Source organism: Canis lupus, chromosome 8 (genome assembly GCF_048164855.1).
Source record: "Canis lupus baileyi chromosome 8, mCanLup2.hap1, whole genome shotgun sequence".
NCBI lineage: Eukaryota > Metazoa > Chordata > Mammalia > Carnivora > Canidae > Canis > Canis lupus.
In genome coordinates, this window is record NC_132845.1 from 30056270 (window position 1) to 30072696 (window position 16427).

The following is a 16427-nucleotide window of genomic DNA, read 5'->3' on the forward strand; positions in this document are numbered from 1 at the left end:
AGCCCCAAATCTTTTGCCTTTAAAAATGGAATAATATCTACTGGATCAAGCAACAAGAATCCAATCAAATAAAGATTATAAAGTTCTAGCATTAAGAGTTGAAAGAATCAACACTTTTAACATTAATTCATTTCCCTTCCCTATTTCTTTTACCCTTCACATTCTTTATTCACATTCTTTCTGCAGAGAATTCAACACTTTAATATTTTTTCTTTAATATGAATAGCCAAAATCTCCATTCTTCTCTCTTCTTAGGGATTTCAGTCCTTCACTTACCATGACTTAGTCAATATCTCAAAGGCAAAGTTAGTATGAGATGGATATAAACTCAGATTCATCTACTATAGAATCAAGAAGTTTTACAGGATATTTTTATACCTTTATCCCTCATGACTTAGAATTTCATTGTCTCTCACCAAATGACCAAATATTTTCCTCTGATAGTTTGACATTACTCTTTGATCAACATTGCAAAATAGAATTTGTGATCTTTTTTGCCAAAGTCACCACTCCTGATTCCTTGTGTTTACCATCAATTGGAAGGTAACACCATACAAAGTCTTGAACCTCAAGAGGTAAGAATTAACATGAACAAATTTTCTGGGTAGGTTATGGTTTATGTCTAGAAAATCAACAGTTTTTTCTTTTAATCTTTTCATTCGGAATAAAAACTTTTCCAATCAAATTTCAAGTGCACATAATTGCTTTAGATGGAGCAAAGCAAGGCTTGTTTAAAACTTGTTATTGGAGGTACCTGGGTGGCTCAGTAGATTAAGCATCTGACTCTTGATTTCGGCTCATGTCATGATCTCTGGGTCACGAGATTAAGCCCCAGGTGGGGCTCCACACCGAATGTGGAGCCTGCTTAAAATTATCTCTCCCTCACCCTTTGCCCCCCCCAAATAAAACGATAAAAATACTTGTTATGAAGTATAAGTCATCATCATGAACCTTTTTACTATATTTTATAGCAATTATAACAATAGCACAGTGAACTAATAAATATGAATGATGTCTTTAGTTGTTCCTCTTGCATCAGCTTTGAGGAAGAATCTCAATTGGTTGATGCATACAGAATTGGATATGTGAATCTATTATAAGAAAGGGTGTTAATCCAAAATAAACGAACTCATGGTGAGCATCTGTGAAGCATTTCTATTAGCAAAGTCGAAAAACCTTTTAAAATTTCTTGTGACTGCTGAGAGGTTTTGGGTTTCCATGTGAGAGTGTTTTGTCTTTGTTGTTATAGATCCTGACCAGGTAAAATTGCTCCAAGCATGGAAGGTATCACTAAACTGTCATTCTCACAAGGACACAAGCTTGAGGTCATCGCTCAGCTTTCATCTTTCCTCACTGGCCACATCCAATCTTAGTAATAAATCCTCCTATCCTGCCTGCCCAGTGTTTGTTACATCTGCACTGTCCTTCGACTTCCCACTGGCCTCATCACTGGTTCACTCATATTATGACTTTGATCACTGAGCTCTTATGCTCATCAAGTGTCTCCCATTTCTGTCACATATTACATACTAATAATATTTTCCCTAAAATTAAATTTTTTACTCCACCTGCTCCAAAAACGTCAAATCCTCAAATTACTTCAACTCACCATTTTTAGAACTTCAATAATCCATGCCATCTTATATATCTGCTTTAGCTTTAAATTATGTAAATAGATAGCAGTGTGCCTGGATCCTTGTGAGACTTCATCAAATTTTAGTCCTCTCAATGTACTCCACTTTGGTAAGATCAGATTTTCCCTAACACCTTACTTTTTTTCTTGCTCTTAAATGATGCTGCAATCTTTTGCCCTCTGTGAAGCTACCTCCTGAAAAATCTTTTTTTGCTGCTTTCTCATCTCTTCCTCCACCCTTACAGAATTAACTTTTTTTTTTGTATGTCATTAGGCATTTAATCATGGACTATCTTACACTGCTGTTTAGTGTTTTCTGTTTTTTGTTTGTTTGTTTTTTTAGATTTTATTTACTTATTCATGAGAGACACAGAGAGAAAGAGACAGGAGAAGCAGGCTCCATGCAGGGACCCAGATGCTGGACTTGATCCTGGGACGCTGGGATCACGCCCTGAGCCGAAGGCAGACACTCAACCGCTGAGCCATCCAGGCATCCCGATGTGTTTTTTTAGAAATGGTTTACCTTTAAGTCACTCTCCATGGAACCTAATAGTATATAGGGAGGTAAGTAGTAATTGCCAAATAAATGGTGTTGAAGCCAACTAAATAAATATTCGATTTTTATATCACATTTAATAGATGATTCTACATGTGACAATTGCTGATTACCATTCTGTTAAAGTATACCTCCTGTATACACTATTCACTCTACAAATGCACAAATTGTAACTATCCCAAACACCTGGGATAGCCTTATTTGATTGGCCCCTAAAAAATAACTTTAAACAATTTAATCCTTGTAGTCATGATTCAGGTTTCACACATACGATAACTTGATCTAAAATATAAATATACATATTCCTAAAATGAAATCACTTAAGATCCCGAAGTTCTGATTAAATGGATTGCATTGTGCTGAATAGTTGGAAGATCCTATGCTCAAATAAACTTCTGTCATATTCAACTGTTGTTTCTGCTAGTGCTACCAGTACTAACTAATGAGGATATTTTAAAATGTTCTACATAATTTTATGCACAGAGAAAATCAAATATAGTTACTGAAATAATTATTTTCCTTTCAAAAAATCTTTACTGTATATACCTTAATCACTCTAATATTACATTTCTGTGATCTGCAAATTAAATATGTTAATCAATCTCCCAAAGATTATAATGCCATGTACTCTGTACTGGCTATGCCACATACATTTAACTCCAATATCAAGCTTTCTGATATTTCAAATAGGAAGATATGGAGGGATTACTGTGTGTCAGGCACTATGCTATGAATGTACTAAAATAACACAGAAACTTCCAGAAAATAATAGGAGAGATACCAATTACATTCCAAAGTAATTTATAAAATGCTAACCATAACTAAGAACACTAAGGGTGAAGAAATTTCACCAATAAATGAAATGGAGGCAAACTGTCCAGGTATGACTATAGAGATTTAACATTTAAGCTTCATCTTTTTGGGTGAGTAGAATTTTTTTCAAGTAGAGAAAGGGAAAACAGATTTCCTGGAAGAAGGGGGAAAGTCAGTAGTATTCTACCTGCAAAGTATAAAAGATGGTGGCAGTTTGAGAAGCATGAGGTTCAGTACATTAAATTAGGTAGAATTAGAGGAAGTCAATAAGGTGAATAAAACAGGCTACAGTGACTGGGACTAAGCTGTGAAGATGACTCGTTGGTCATGATATGAAGTGTGTTTCTTTTTTTTTTTTAAATTTATTTATTTATGATAGTCACAGAGAGAGAGAGAGAGAGAGGCAGAGACACAAGCAGGCTCCATGCACCGGGAGCTCGACGTGGGATTCGATCACGGGTCTCCAGGATTGCGCCCTGGGCTAAAGGCAGGCGCTAAACTGCTGCGCCACCCAGGGGTCCCTAATGAAGTGTGTTTCTTAAGGCAGTGTAGGACCATGAGATGCATAAAAGCAGAAGAATGGCATAGTTAAGGGTGTGCACCTGTAATTCTCAAACCAGTGGGCAAACCTGAGCTAAGGAGATGGAGTCAGGGCCATGAGTCAGAGCCATGAGTCAAGACACTACTGAGCAAGGAGAGACAGAAGAATCTGAATGCAGGTGGTAGCAGTGGCAATCAAGAAAGGGGAACAAATTAAAGAAACATTTTGGAGGGGTCACTGATATGACTTCAACATTTCATATAAGGAACTTGAGAGAGAATTTAAAGCCACTTGAAGCTTTTTGCCATGATGAAAAAAAATGGCGAATGAGATGAGGCCACCAAAATTGGTGAATTGGCTGCTATCGGTAACGTTTTAGAGTACAGGTAAGAATAAAGGTGAACTCATGGGGAAAAATAAAGGCTGTATTCAATTGCTTTCAGAGGGATTGATCTGTATCTCAAAAAATAAGAGGTGAAGTAAAAATCTGATATTTGCTCATTGATCAATTATTTCATAAGGTTATGTTAACTACATAAAGCAATCTAGAGAATACATAAATGAATATATGCCTTTCCTGCTTAGGAGGGTATTTTAAAAGCAATGACAAAATTCAAGTCTTATCAAGTATTCACAATGAGACAAATTATGATTTATTTCCTTGGTAATTTAAGAAGCAAGTTGGCTCCTTTTACCTCCTGACAGCAGCGGTGGAGTAAATATTTCCAATCGTCTAAACTCTTCTGTTACTGCACTCATTAGTGCATGCAATTAGTAGAAACCAGGCATTGACTGATTTGATTGACGTGTGTTTATTTTCTCTCCCACACACTGTGGGATCACAGCATGAGAGTAATGAAAGAAGAGCTATAATTTGCAACCAAGGGTAGCATGGCTATTTATTATAATCATACTTACAACTGGACCTGGTGGGCCCTGGGGACCTTCTCCTCCTTTCAGTCCAGGTGCACCCTGGGAAATGAGAATAAAAACAAAGAAAATTAATCGATGTGAACTGAATATAAATAGGAGATGTATGATTGATAAAATGAAGATGGTAAGAAGTGTTTTTAGACACAAATATACATTGCTATACAGATTATGATAATCAATGCTTAGGCTTACATATTTCCCCTCAATTACTCATGAATCTTAGTTAAGTCCTGAGAAAAATGCTTCTGATAAGTAATCTCATTCACATGCTTTATCTATATGCTGATTATACCTGAGCTCCAGGAAGACCTCTTTCACCTGGGAAACCACGTAGTCCTGCTGGTCCGTCTTTCCCTGAGATACCTTGAGGACCTGGGTCACCCTAAAGAATGTAATACACGTCAATCATAGAGAGTAATTTCTAATGTTTCTATAAGCACAATTGTTATTGCCTCTAACCTGAAAGTAGAGCCTAAATGTCATTCAATAATGAGAATATTGTGTGGAATGCCATATACATTAAAATGAACTGATCACTACCTCTACTAAGAATGTGTATAAATGGATGGCTCTATGGTCAATGGAGCTAAGTAATCTTATGTTATCATTCAGTCACACCTTGAAGTAAAATGAACTGAGTATTTTACTTTTGTCTTTCTGATCCATTTAAACACTGTGCTAACATATGAAGATCCTCTGGACAAGTGATGAGAAGTGATGGTGAAAAGCAAATGAATGTCTCTGGCCAAGAAAATTCCTTCAGCGTGTCTTACCTTTGCACCTTCTTTTCCTGCAGCACCAGGAAGACCTTGCTCACCAGGTGGTCCAGGAGGGCCAGGATGTCCTCGTTCACCTATTGGACCAGTCTCCCCAGTTGGTCCCTAAATTAGATAAGCAAAACCTCATTAGCTCGCTCTTTTACTTTTGGTAAGGATAACACAAATCCCAAATAAAATATTATTCCCTTTCACAGAGCTTATCATTCTCATTTATTTCCATAAGGTACCCCCCAAAACATAAAAAGCAGTTTTTCTGGGAGGAGTCTGAAAAAAGTATAATTCTTGGTTAGGGCCTGATTTCCAGAGGTAAATTCAAAGAGCTGTTTCTCTTTGTTGAAAACCAGAAGCGCTTCAGGGTGAGGCCAAAGTAAGTACTCTGAAAACCTGTGGTTTTTAACTAGTTTCATCCCATTCCCTCTTTTTATATAAGATGCCAAATGAGTTTAGGAGTCAAAGAGGCATTGGTGCCATATTGGTAGTTACTCAGTGAATCACTGCTTGACAATAAGCCCAGGTTCCCTGGAACCCAAACAACCAAAGTAGTTCTCCTTGGAATTTCCATGACTGGAGACCTCTCTATAGTTAATCTATATTCATTAGACAGAGTCTAGGGAATGTAGCTGGGAGATCCTGGAGGCTGTGAGTTTGGGCTGGCAGTTCCTCCTGGCCAAAGGCTGTAACAAATAACCCGCTGCCTTAAATTGCTGCAGATGCCAAAGTGAAAAATGTCAGGTCATTTATGTGTCCCCTGACTGGTGCTGTTTTGTGGTGCTAAAGTTTAATGAGCTTTCAAGTGTAAATAGAGAATGGTGACCAGTTGCTCTCTATCTCCACTTAGAATAAAGCAAAATGAAGGATTTAAGTTAAAGACATATAAAGGGAAAGTTTTCAGATACTAAGGTTCTTAAACAGTGGAATGTGTTATGAAAGTTGTTTATGTATTGTCCTCCCTTGTTATTTTTCTAAAAAAATGCAACAGATTCTTAGCCTCTGGTCTTGGATAAAGAACATATCTCCCTCATATTTGAGTGTAAATTTCTAGGTTTAAATTCTTTTAATTATGTATTGCTGAAAGTCCCCAACTTATCATTAATGTACAGACATTCCTTCACAAAGGAATTTTTTCTTGAATATCTGATCACTGGAATTTCAATAGTAAGCAATGTAAAATTGGTCCTAATTTAATGGCTATCACCATTCAGACAAAAGTGAGCAGTGATTCACATGACTACAAAAAAATGGAATGAATATCAAATATCAGAATCAATATTGTCCCTTTAAATCACTTCTTTTGTCCTAACATGAAACTTAGGTTACTGAAATAGGGAATTGGATTTTCTCTCTTAAAAAAAAAAAAATAAAGAAAACTAACTCAATGGAAATGCATTCTCAGTAAAACTCCTAATACTTTTCAACAGCAACAAAGATCTCAGATGCCAGATGTCTACATTAGGCAGAGATGAATTTTCAAAAAGGGTAAGGTCCTGAAAAATTCAGTTAAACCCCTTGATGTCTACATTGTAGTTAGCCTTTAATTCTATTTCTATTCATGGATATTGAATATAATAGGAATCATTCTTTAAGTGATATTTTTTTTCACAGAAAATTGCCATGAAGTTGGTTGAAATGAAAAAAAAAAAGAGTAGCAAATTATTGAGGGAGTATTTTTAAAATTAAAACTGTTAAGCAGTTAAGAGTTCTTCAGCACAGAGGCACCTGGGTAGCTCAGTCAGTTAAGCAACTGCTTCTTGATTTCAGCTCAAGTCATGATCTCATGGTCATAAGACCAAGCTATGAGGGGGGCTCCAGGCTCAATACGGAGTCTGCTTGAGATTCTCTCCCTCCCTCTGCACCTCCCTCCTTGCATGCACACTCTCTAAATAAATAAATAAATAAATAAATAAAATCTTTTTAAAAAGAGTTCTTCAGCATATACACAAAAAAGTATGCCAAAAAAAATCATACATATTACAATTTTAAAATAAAAGAGTAAACAGTATTTCCCTTGGTTCAGGATTCATCTCTGGAATTAAAGGATTGACCAATCCAAGAATTCTTCATTTTTGCCTCTGTTACATATATTCCTAGAAAGAAGATATAGTTTTTTGTTTCTCTGGTTATATGTGTGTTTGGATGTGCTGTTTGTGTGTTTGTGTGTGTGGTGTGTGTGGGGGTGTACCTGAGTTATAAAGTGTTAAGAGCCAATTACAGGCTGAGGAAAAAAACTAAAGCGATTAAATAATTAAAGCACTTATTCAATTGCTCTTTTTTGCTATAATTTGTTATTAACAGGAGTAAAATTCCAGTTTAAATGTGTTCTTTCCATTTAATACCACTTTGCCAGAATAAATATTTTCTATTCCCACAAATTAAATAAATCAGTAAACTGCATCAATTTTTGAGATTCTTTCTGCCACCTATGCTGAAAAAGCTATTTGTCTTTGTCATTATTTAGCCATACTCAAAGGTTACAGACTAATATTTTATCATTGATGGAAATCATTGGTGTAAAGACAGAAATCTTAAGAAACATGCAATATACTAAAAATGTTATAATTTAAGAAAAAAATCTGTGTTCAAAGCTTTATATATTTCTAATATATTATACATCTAAGTCTAACTTTACTCAGGAATCTGAAGTCATTTTGTAACCTGAAATTCTGGGAAAAGATGATGGTCAACCTTTATAATAAAGCATTTTAGCAGGTAGTGCTGTGGTCAGACTTCCATGTTAACTTCACTGTCAATCTTCTGACTTGACTTTCATAATTTGTTTTATTCTCTTCTATTTAAGGAGCCAACTGAAAAATTTCTTCATCTAACAGTAGTTTGCTAAAGTTTATGAGATAGGTCAGTTGCATTTATTTAAATGTGATGTAAACTATAAAGTACAACATTTTGAATCATAATAAAATGGGCAGATTTTATATAGCATAGAAAAGATGAAAATACAAACAGGAAAATAAATCTTATTAGAGAAAGAAAGTAAAGGGACATACCTGTGGTCCAACAACACCCCCTGGCCCTGGGGGGCCAGTCTTGCCTTGAAATCCCTAAGGACAGAAAGCATAATCTGTTAAAGGTATACATGACAAAAGTATAAGTTAAAATTTGGTAAGATAACTCACATTAAAACAAGGACACTTTTTGGTTAAAAATACTTATTTTTAAAATTTATTTTATTTTATTATTTTTCTTATTTATTTTTGAGGGGGTGGGCAGAGGAAGAGAGAGAGAATCCTAAGCAGGCTCCACACCCAGCATGGAGCTGAACTGAATATAGGGCTCAATCTCATGACCTGCGATCATGACCTGAGCTGAAATTAAGAGGCAGATGCTTCACTGACTGAGTCACCCAGGCACCCCTGAAAATAAATTTTTAAATGCTTAATTATGAGTTATTATATCCCAGTTTTCTTTAAGTTCTAAATTTACTCTCCTCACTATTTCACAGTATGGCCCAATGATTACTTTCAATAAACGTAAAAAAGAAAATAAGACAATGGGATGAAGATGGAAGGAAAGCGTATTCGCAGCCCTATTCCACCTGGTCAAATGACAGTGAGAATCGTAACATAGCAATGTTTATGGATGAAATAAATTATGATTTAGACATCCTTGAAACAGTCCACCTGTTCTATAAACAGAGATAAATCTATGATCTGTGATATTAATGCATTTCCCTTTCCTGCATTCCAACATAAAATAAAACAAGAATAGAACCAAAACAAAATAAAAACAAAAATAAAACAGGATGTAGAGTACCTTTATAAAGAGGACACTTTGCATGGTTAGTAATCATTTCAACATTTTGTTACTATTCTTTCTTAAACCCCTCCCTACCCCAATACAGTTACAAATGTAAATAATGCAGCCATTAAAATAAAATCTGGTAGATGTAAGCAGCGTAGTCACTAAGCAAAGCTTTTGAGCATATATTTTGGTGTCTATATTTCTCTAGATTCCTGGGTTATTCATTCTGTATGACTGTTTTATAGTTGGCAAATTTCTTTTTCATGTAAGTTAACTTACATTAAACAGTTGGAGAAGTAGCTTCAAAATATGGGGAGAAGAACCTTCTGAACTGAATTAAAGCAAATAGTGTTTGCAAAAGCATTTATGACAACATGAGACTGGAAATAATAAGATTGGAAAGCAAAGGGCAGAAACTGTAGTCCTGTGTTTGTATCACAACCTTCTAGATAACTGATTAAATTATTTATAACAAAATTTTATAAGTAGGAAAAAGGAAAAGAACTTGTATTTGTAATTACTTGACATTACGGGGAAAGAAAACAGATTTCATCTATTCTTTTAATATCCATTAATTCTTATTGCCACCAGGATTTGTCTTGATATACCAATTTTAATAGCAAAACAAAGTAATACAAGGGCAATACATCATAGAATTTATTTAGTATTTTATAAACAAAATAGCAACTTGACTGCCTAATTTTAACTTTTCATCTATTTTTTGGTTTGGAAATTTCTGCACACATAACCATGTATATATACATATATAAGCACATCTATACTCATGTGTGTATGATGTATATGTGTGTGTATATATATATATATATATATATATATATTTCTTTCTCACCAAGACATAACAGCTTACTGTTATCAATTTGTTCACAGGGTTTAGTCCCACGCCCCACCTACTCCTAGATTATCTCAATAACCCTCATGACCAAGATCGTTTTCTATATGCTGATGAACTCCTCTACAACATACTATTTCTCAAACTCTAATCTGCATCGTGCCCTGAAACTCTCTCCTAAGTGCCTACCAGACATTCCCAGTTGTACCTCATGCTCTCTCCTCAACTTAATATTCTCAGTATAAAGCTCACTAAATGAACACTCTCCTCTGGTTCTCCCCCTGTGCTCTCTTTCCTAAGGGAGAGACTAGGTCCCAAGCTCTCCTTCAGTCCTCAGACTCCATGTCATCCTGCTATGTCATTCAGAACTCTCTCAAGTGTGGCTTCTTGTCCTTTGTGTAGGAGACTCTTTTATCTAAACTGTAGTTGCCACTTTCCTTGACCACCGCAGGTTTTCAGGTCAAGTTCATGCACTCATCCACTTTGGCTACATTCACAGCCTCACTAAAGCAAATCTAATCAACTCATTGCTAATCATGTATCATGCGACATCCATTCCAGTTTTGTTTTTTTTTTTTTTTTTTTAAGATTTTATTTATTTATTCTCTATTCTCAGGAGCACAGAAAGAGAGGCAGAGACCAGCAGAGGGAGAAGCAGGCTCGCTGTGGGGAGCCTGATAATGGACTCAATCGCAGGACCCTGGGATCACAATCTGAGTCAAAGGCAGACACTCAACCACTGAGACACCCAGGTGCCCCCATCCTTTCCAGGTTCTATACAATCTGGATCTAGGCTGTCACTCCAGTTCTTTCTTTGCTCTGAAAATATGTTTTACATTCTAGCCATGTTGATTTTCTACCCTTTCTCTGAATAGCCATACACCACATATTTGTATAGCCTGTTGCCCCTGTCTGGATTATCCTTCTCCCAATTTATGATCACTAAGTTTGACATGAAGATATGAATGTAATACTTGAAAAAAAATTAAAATCTTACAAGTTTTTTTCTTAGTAACTGAGAGCAAGAACAGTACATAAAAAAATGACTAATAATAATTAGTGATGAAGATCAACTGATTAAAAATCAATGCTTAATTAAGGAAATTCCGTGAAAAATGTGGAAAGAGAAAATTGTGGGTGCTAGCACATCTGCCTGGGTGACAGATTTGGACAGCATTGTTAATATGTCTGCTCCTTTACTACATTCAGGGTGTCTGCAAATATCCAATAAATGTGACACAAATAAACCATGTGCATGAAAACTTTCTAATTTACAATGGAGTGTGCTTGTTCAAAATTGTCATATATTAAGACTACACTTGCCATTTAATTTTAGAATAACAAGTTAAATTATGTTTTTCAGAGTCCCTGAAAACAGCAATTTGCTATGTTGGTTCTGCTGTTAGACTTAATAAAAATGTTAACTCCTATTCTGATCATCCGTAAGAAACTAAGTTAATTTTAGGATCACCGTAGGATTTGGCAGTGTGTTCCTGAAACAAATTTGGGTTGTTCCAGCATAACAGAAATTATTTCTAATTATTGCCGGTGGCCTTAAAAAGCTTTGAATTGTAAATGTCAGAATGAAACTTCAATTCAAGGATTTCTAGCTGGGGACAAATCCCAAATATAACAAAAGATTTTCTTCTTGAAAACAAGATGACACATATATAACAACATATAGCTGCTCTAGATTCTGACGCTTTCTTGCACAAGGCAATCCTTTGAATCCCAGTCGGCACAGAACAAGGCTAGAAAGAAAGGTTCCTGACTATAGGATGATTCATTCTTGCTCTTAAGAGTGGATTTGAAATCAGGAATACAATTTTCCAGAAATAATTCTAGCCTTTGTCTATGAGAACCGCTAGAGGAGAATGTCCATCTTAGAATCAATAGTTAATATGATATTTAAATATGCTTTGTTTAAATTTAAATGTTATATATAATAGAGTTCCTCTGGGTACAAGAAGAAGGTCTTGATTAAATTGAAGACAAAAGGGATTTTACAATGGTGATTCTCTAGGGATCTCTTCCTCAAAAGACATTTTGAAAATATTCTAGAGTTCCTCCCACAAAGCTACACAATGACTTAGTTAAAAATGATTGACTGCAAGATTAGCATGAGAGTGCGTTTGCAAATCTGAGTATGGATTCTCTGCTAAAGAGTTTATTTTATGCTCCTCATGCAGATGTAATTCCCGGGAGGAAACCCAAACAATTTTACTCTTTGGTCTCACTAAATCATATTTGATTCTGCTTTTGAAATCCAAGACTTTGAAGTTTACAATCTGACTAAAATGAAGAAGCTATTACACTAAGAATCATCGCTTGGTGAGCAAAACAGGAATTGAGTTGCTGCTGATAGATTGTTTATCCTACGCAAAAAAAATCGTCCTGTTTTCACATCTGCTGCTGTGTGTGCACTACAATGCAACTCCAAATATGTCTTTGCGCTGGCTGCATGCCCTAAAATGACTTTGAACTACATTGTCAAAGCTAGTCTGTGTTATGATTTCCTTAAGAAATCTGGATAAAATTAATCAACAGTGAGATCCAAGAATCAAGTCCAAGGAAACATGCTAAGCTATGATAACTTCTGATTAGACTAACGTCCCCCCGGACAAGCCAGACACATGGTTCTGTAACAGTGGCAGGATAAATAAACAAACCCACAGGGATTCTTAAACCATACTTAGAGCGCCAGTTCCCCCCGCCCCGCCCGTACAAATTATTGTTATTCACATAAGCTGTTCAGACAATTTGTTTAATGTTATATTCCTCATAATTTAAAAATAAAATTCAGTTGTATATTTTCTTTTACATCTTGTTACTTAGGGTGAAAGGATACATTGAGCATAGTTTACCCTTATAGTTCCAACATCAGAAAATATTTCATCTCTTTGTTCCAGATAGAAGAAGGTATTAAATGCATAGCTTAGTGTAATGTGTTTCCTTTAGAGAGGGTATGGGTAATAGAGTTGGATGGAATATATCTCTAAACAAATACTTCTGTAAAATGGTCAAAGCTGCCAACCTTGTAGAGGTGTCCAAAAGATAATGGGATCTTCTCTGTCAGCTCATCCTTAAAGTGTTGTTATTGACAATAAAGACAATCAAATCAAGTAACACTATATCAAGTATATTCATGGGTGGTTAGATAAAAATTTGGGTCTATTTATTTTATATATATATTCTTAATAAAAGTTTCTTTGAAATTAATTTCTCCATTGTCCTTAATCTAGTCGAGGAGCTGTTAATAATAAAATAGCTTTCTGTGAAATGATGAGGTGCCAGAGATGGAAAATTTCAGTCAAAAGAATGGAGTCACTTACAGTCTCTCCACGTTGTCCAGGGTGTCCTGGCAGGCCATCCTTCCCAGGGGGTCCCTGAAATCACAAATATTAGATACCACATGCCATAAATATTTCTTATTTTATACTTTAAATGTAACGTGTCAGACAATTTTCGCATTATATTTTCATTAGCTATCATATTTTGATGTTCTGTTAACTTTATATATGGTATTATGTGCATATATATCGCTTTAGGAAAATTCTATCTGTAACTGTGACCAAGAGAAAATAGTGTAACTCCGTTAAGAACATTTTACATTTAAATGACTTCATTAGCATCTGTTTTTTTTTTAAAAAGTATTCATAGAGATTTGTATTTTTATTTTTACAAAAAGGTTTAGTTCTTCAGTACTTGACAAATGACTATTTTCCCCTCTTTTTTGGGATCTGCTCCTAATTCAATTTCCTGTGCATCAAGATTGGGATAGCAGAAGGATAGTGTCCTCTAGTGGTGGTCTGAGCTTCTAACTGATAAGAATGAAATACAAACTTAGAAACAATGGCACTTTTTCTCTCAATTGCTTCAAGTAAAGTGAACAAGGTAAGGTGCAATGTTCAATTTCAGAAGTCATCAGGTTCAAATTTTCCCAGTTGGTTTTCTTGAATATCCTCTTGGGCACGTAATGTTTATTAAGCACTGGACAGCAAATCTACTCTGTTATCACTTTCTCTAAAGGATGCTGTCTGTGTCAAGACTGAAGAAATAAATGAAGCAATTAACTAAGTACTTAAAGTAAACAACTCTGTGTGGTTTCTGTGTTTTAGATACTTAGTAGAAATAGATTGCTTCTTCAGTCTACATTATGGATTATTCACCCCACTCAGAAATCATTAAGTATCGGGGTCAGATTTCAAAACAGGTTTAATGATATAGGCAGAAATATTCTCACTCTCTGAATAAATGAAGAGAAATGTTCATTTTAATAACATTTTTAATGATAATAGATATACCTCTCACAATATGTTAATCATTTAAATATATGAAATTATCTTAGAAATACATTATTTACAAAAATCTATTTTCAAATATTTATTTTTATACTGAATTAGAAAAAAAGGCTTTGTTTCAGAATAAGATAATTTTCACTGACAGTTTTATTCTGCTGGAGTTAAAAGACTTTTTTTGACATTGGCTCCAACGGTTCAGGAGAAAGGCCTCCTGACAGTGCCTTGTTCCAGCTCCGCTCCCTGATCTCATCTTGTCCCTGGTTGCCATGTGAATTAACAGCTCTAATTAAGGACTGCTATTATGACATTTCACAAGATTATTGTTTGCTCAGGAATTTGCTCATGTTTTCCAGGATCACCTGAGTGATTCTAGTGTCATCCTCTGAAAAGACCAAAACTGGAATGTTTGTAACCAAGGCCCCAAAACATTTGTGGCCATAATTTAACCACTTCTTCTTTCAAAACCATATATTACGTATTTATGTGCTAGGCACTAGGTGTACAGTGATGTAAGAGTTAGCTCTGCCATCAGTTTAATAGTGAAACACAGAAATAAAAAGTTGATTGCTAGTAGACTCCATTAAGTTCAGTAAATCAAAACAGTAAATGAAAACAAATTCTGTAGTTTATTACTAGTTTGACACATACAAGAATAAATGTACTGTCAGGTGGGGACAGTAGTAAAAGTTTTAACTAAAAACACACAGTGACAGTTAAAGGCTAGTAAATATGAATCAGACTTTTTTCCCCTACCATACTAAAATGCCTCTCAAATGATGTGTTTTTCCATCAGCATAAACCATTTACATATTTTCTAACAAATCTGTAAATATAAACTTCAAAATGTCATTATATTTGCTGATTTGAGAAGCGTAGGTTATACTTCCATTGGAAAATATTATAACCCTTTAAAACTGGGATCTTAGATCAAAATGACGTCACCTTGGTATGAATGCAACATGATTTTTAATGACTTTCCTACATATCCTGAGGGAACAGTGTTACAAGACTACATAAAGAATTCATAGCATCATCATTTTTCTTATTTAAGTATTTCAAATATTGAGCGATTAATCCTAAATAATTATAATGGTTCCACACTATCCAATAAAATAAAGCAAATTAATTACCAAATAATTTCATGGCAATAATTTTAAAATAATAAATTTACTGGTCAAAGTAGACTGCCCCTTTCATGTTGTTGAAAGGCAGTGGATTTATCTAAATTTATCTAAAGGAGGGTGTGCATATACAGCAAGACAATCTGTGAAAAGACACTTAAAAATAAACGTTAAGGGTATTTTTTCACTTCCCTTTGGAACTGAATTTTGATTTCTCCTCTTCTATAAATAGAATGTATCTCATAATAGTTGTATCATATATCTTAGTCACCACACATTAAAATTTTTCTTACATGGGGTAACTATATGCTGACATTGGCATGAGATTAACAGACTCTAAACATGAACATTCCAAGCACTCAATACATAATACATGTGTGTATGTGCATCTGTGTGAATCTATATATAAAACCATATACATACACACACAAACACATAAACATTTTCTGGTTACAATGAAGATGAACCAATTAATTTGTAGAGAAAAGAGCTTGACTCTATCCCTCTACCCGAATTTCTTCCTTCCATAACAAAGAGATGAAGGCATTTCTGTCCTAAATATTATAAAACTGCATACCAGAGAAATAATAGGTACTTTTATTTCATGCTTTAATGTTTCACTCGTCAGAGAAACAGAGTATAAAAATCATTTTGTTTAGCAGTGAAAGCAATGTTCCTTAACAGTGTCATGTCTCTCCAACTAGACTGCATGCTTCTCAAGTGTAGGCATTTATTATACTTCTAATACTTCTTAGAGACAAAATGCATGCATGATTAATGGCTTAAAACTTGTTGAAAGATACATGAGAGAATGGACTGAAAAAGTCTGAGGAAAAATGGGTCCAATTGGTTTCTTTGACAATAAAATTACATTACATGAAGGAAACAATTCTTAGCAATATGTACAATATGTACAAATATAAATGGTATGATAATGCAGAAGTTATACATATTACTGGATTTTATGTTGCTAAACAATGATCTTTGCATATTGCTTCAAAATACTTATGAAAAAAAAGTCTTACATATACAATCATTTTGGGAACTGTGTTTTTACTTTCCTACATGTGAAATTTTGCCTGACAATATTATATTTGGAAGGAAACGGAGATAGTGAGTAAACAACATTATATGCAGGTAGTACTGA

At 34.8% G+C, this 16427-nt stretch overlaps 1 protein-coding gene across 4 annotated transcripts in view; it reads right to left on the reverse strand.

Annotated features, from left to right (window-relative positions):
* The window catches only part of COL11A1 (collagen type XI alpha 1 chain), a 196786-nt gene that overhangs the window by 62921 nt on the left and 117438 nt on the right, over positions 1 to 16427 (reverse strand). For all 4 annotated transcript variants that reach the window (XM_072834737.1, XM_072834735.1, XM_072834736.1 and 1 more), the window contains 5 exons: positions 13191 to 13244; positions 8255 to 8308; positions 5250 to 5357; positions 4769 to 4858; positions 4462 to 4515 (listed from right to left, as the gene is read on the reverse strand). In XM_072834737.1, coding sequence (XP_072690838.1) covers positions 4462 to 4515; positions 4769 to 4858; positions 5250 to 5357; positions 8255 to 8308; positions 13191 to 13244 — 360 coding nt within the window. The remainder of the gene's footprint in view (positions 1 to 4461; positions 4516 to 4768; positions 4859 to 5249; positions 5358 to 8254; positions 8309 to 13190; positions 13245 to 16427) is intronic.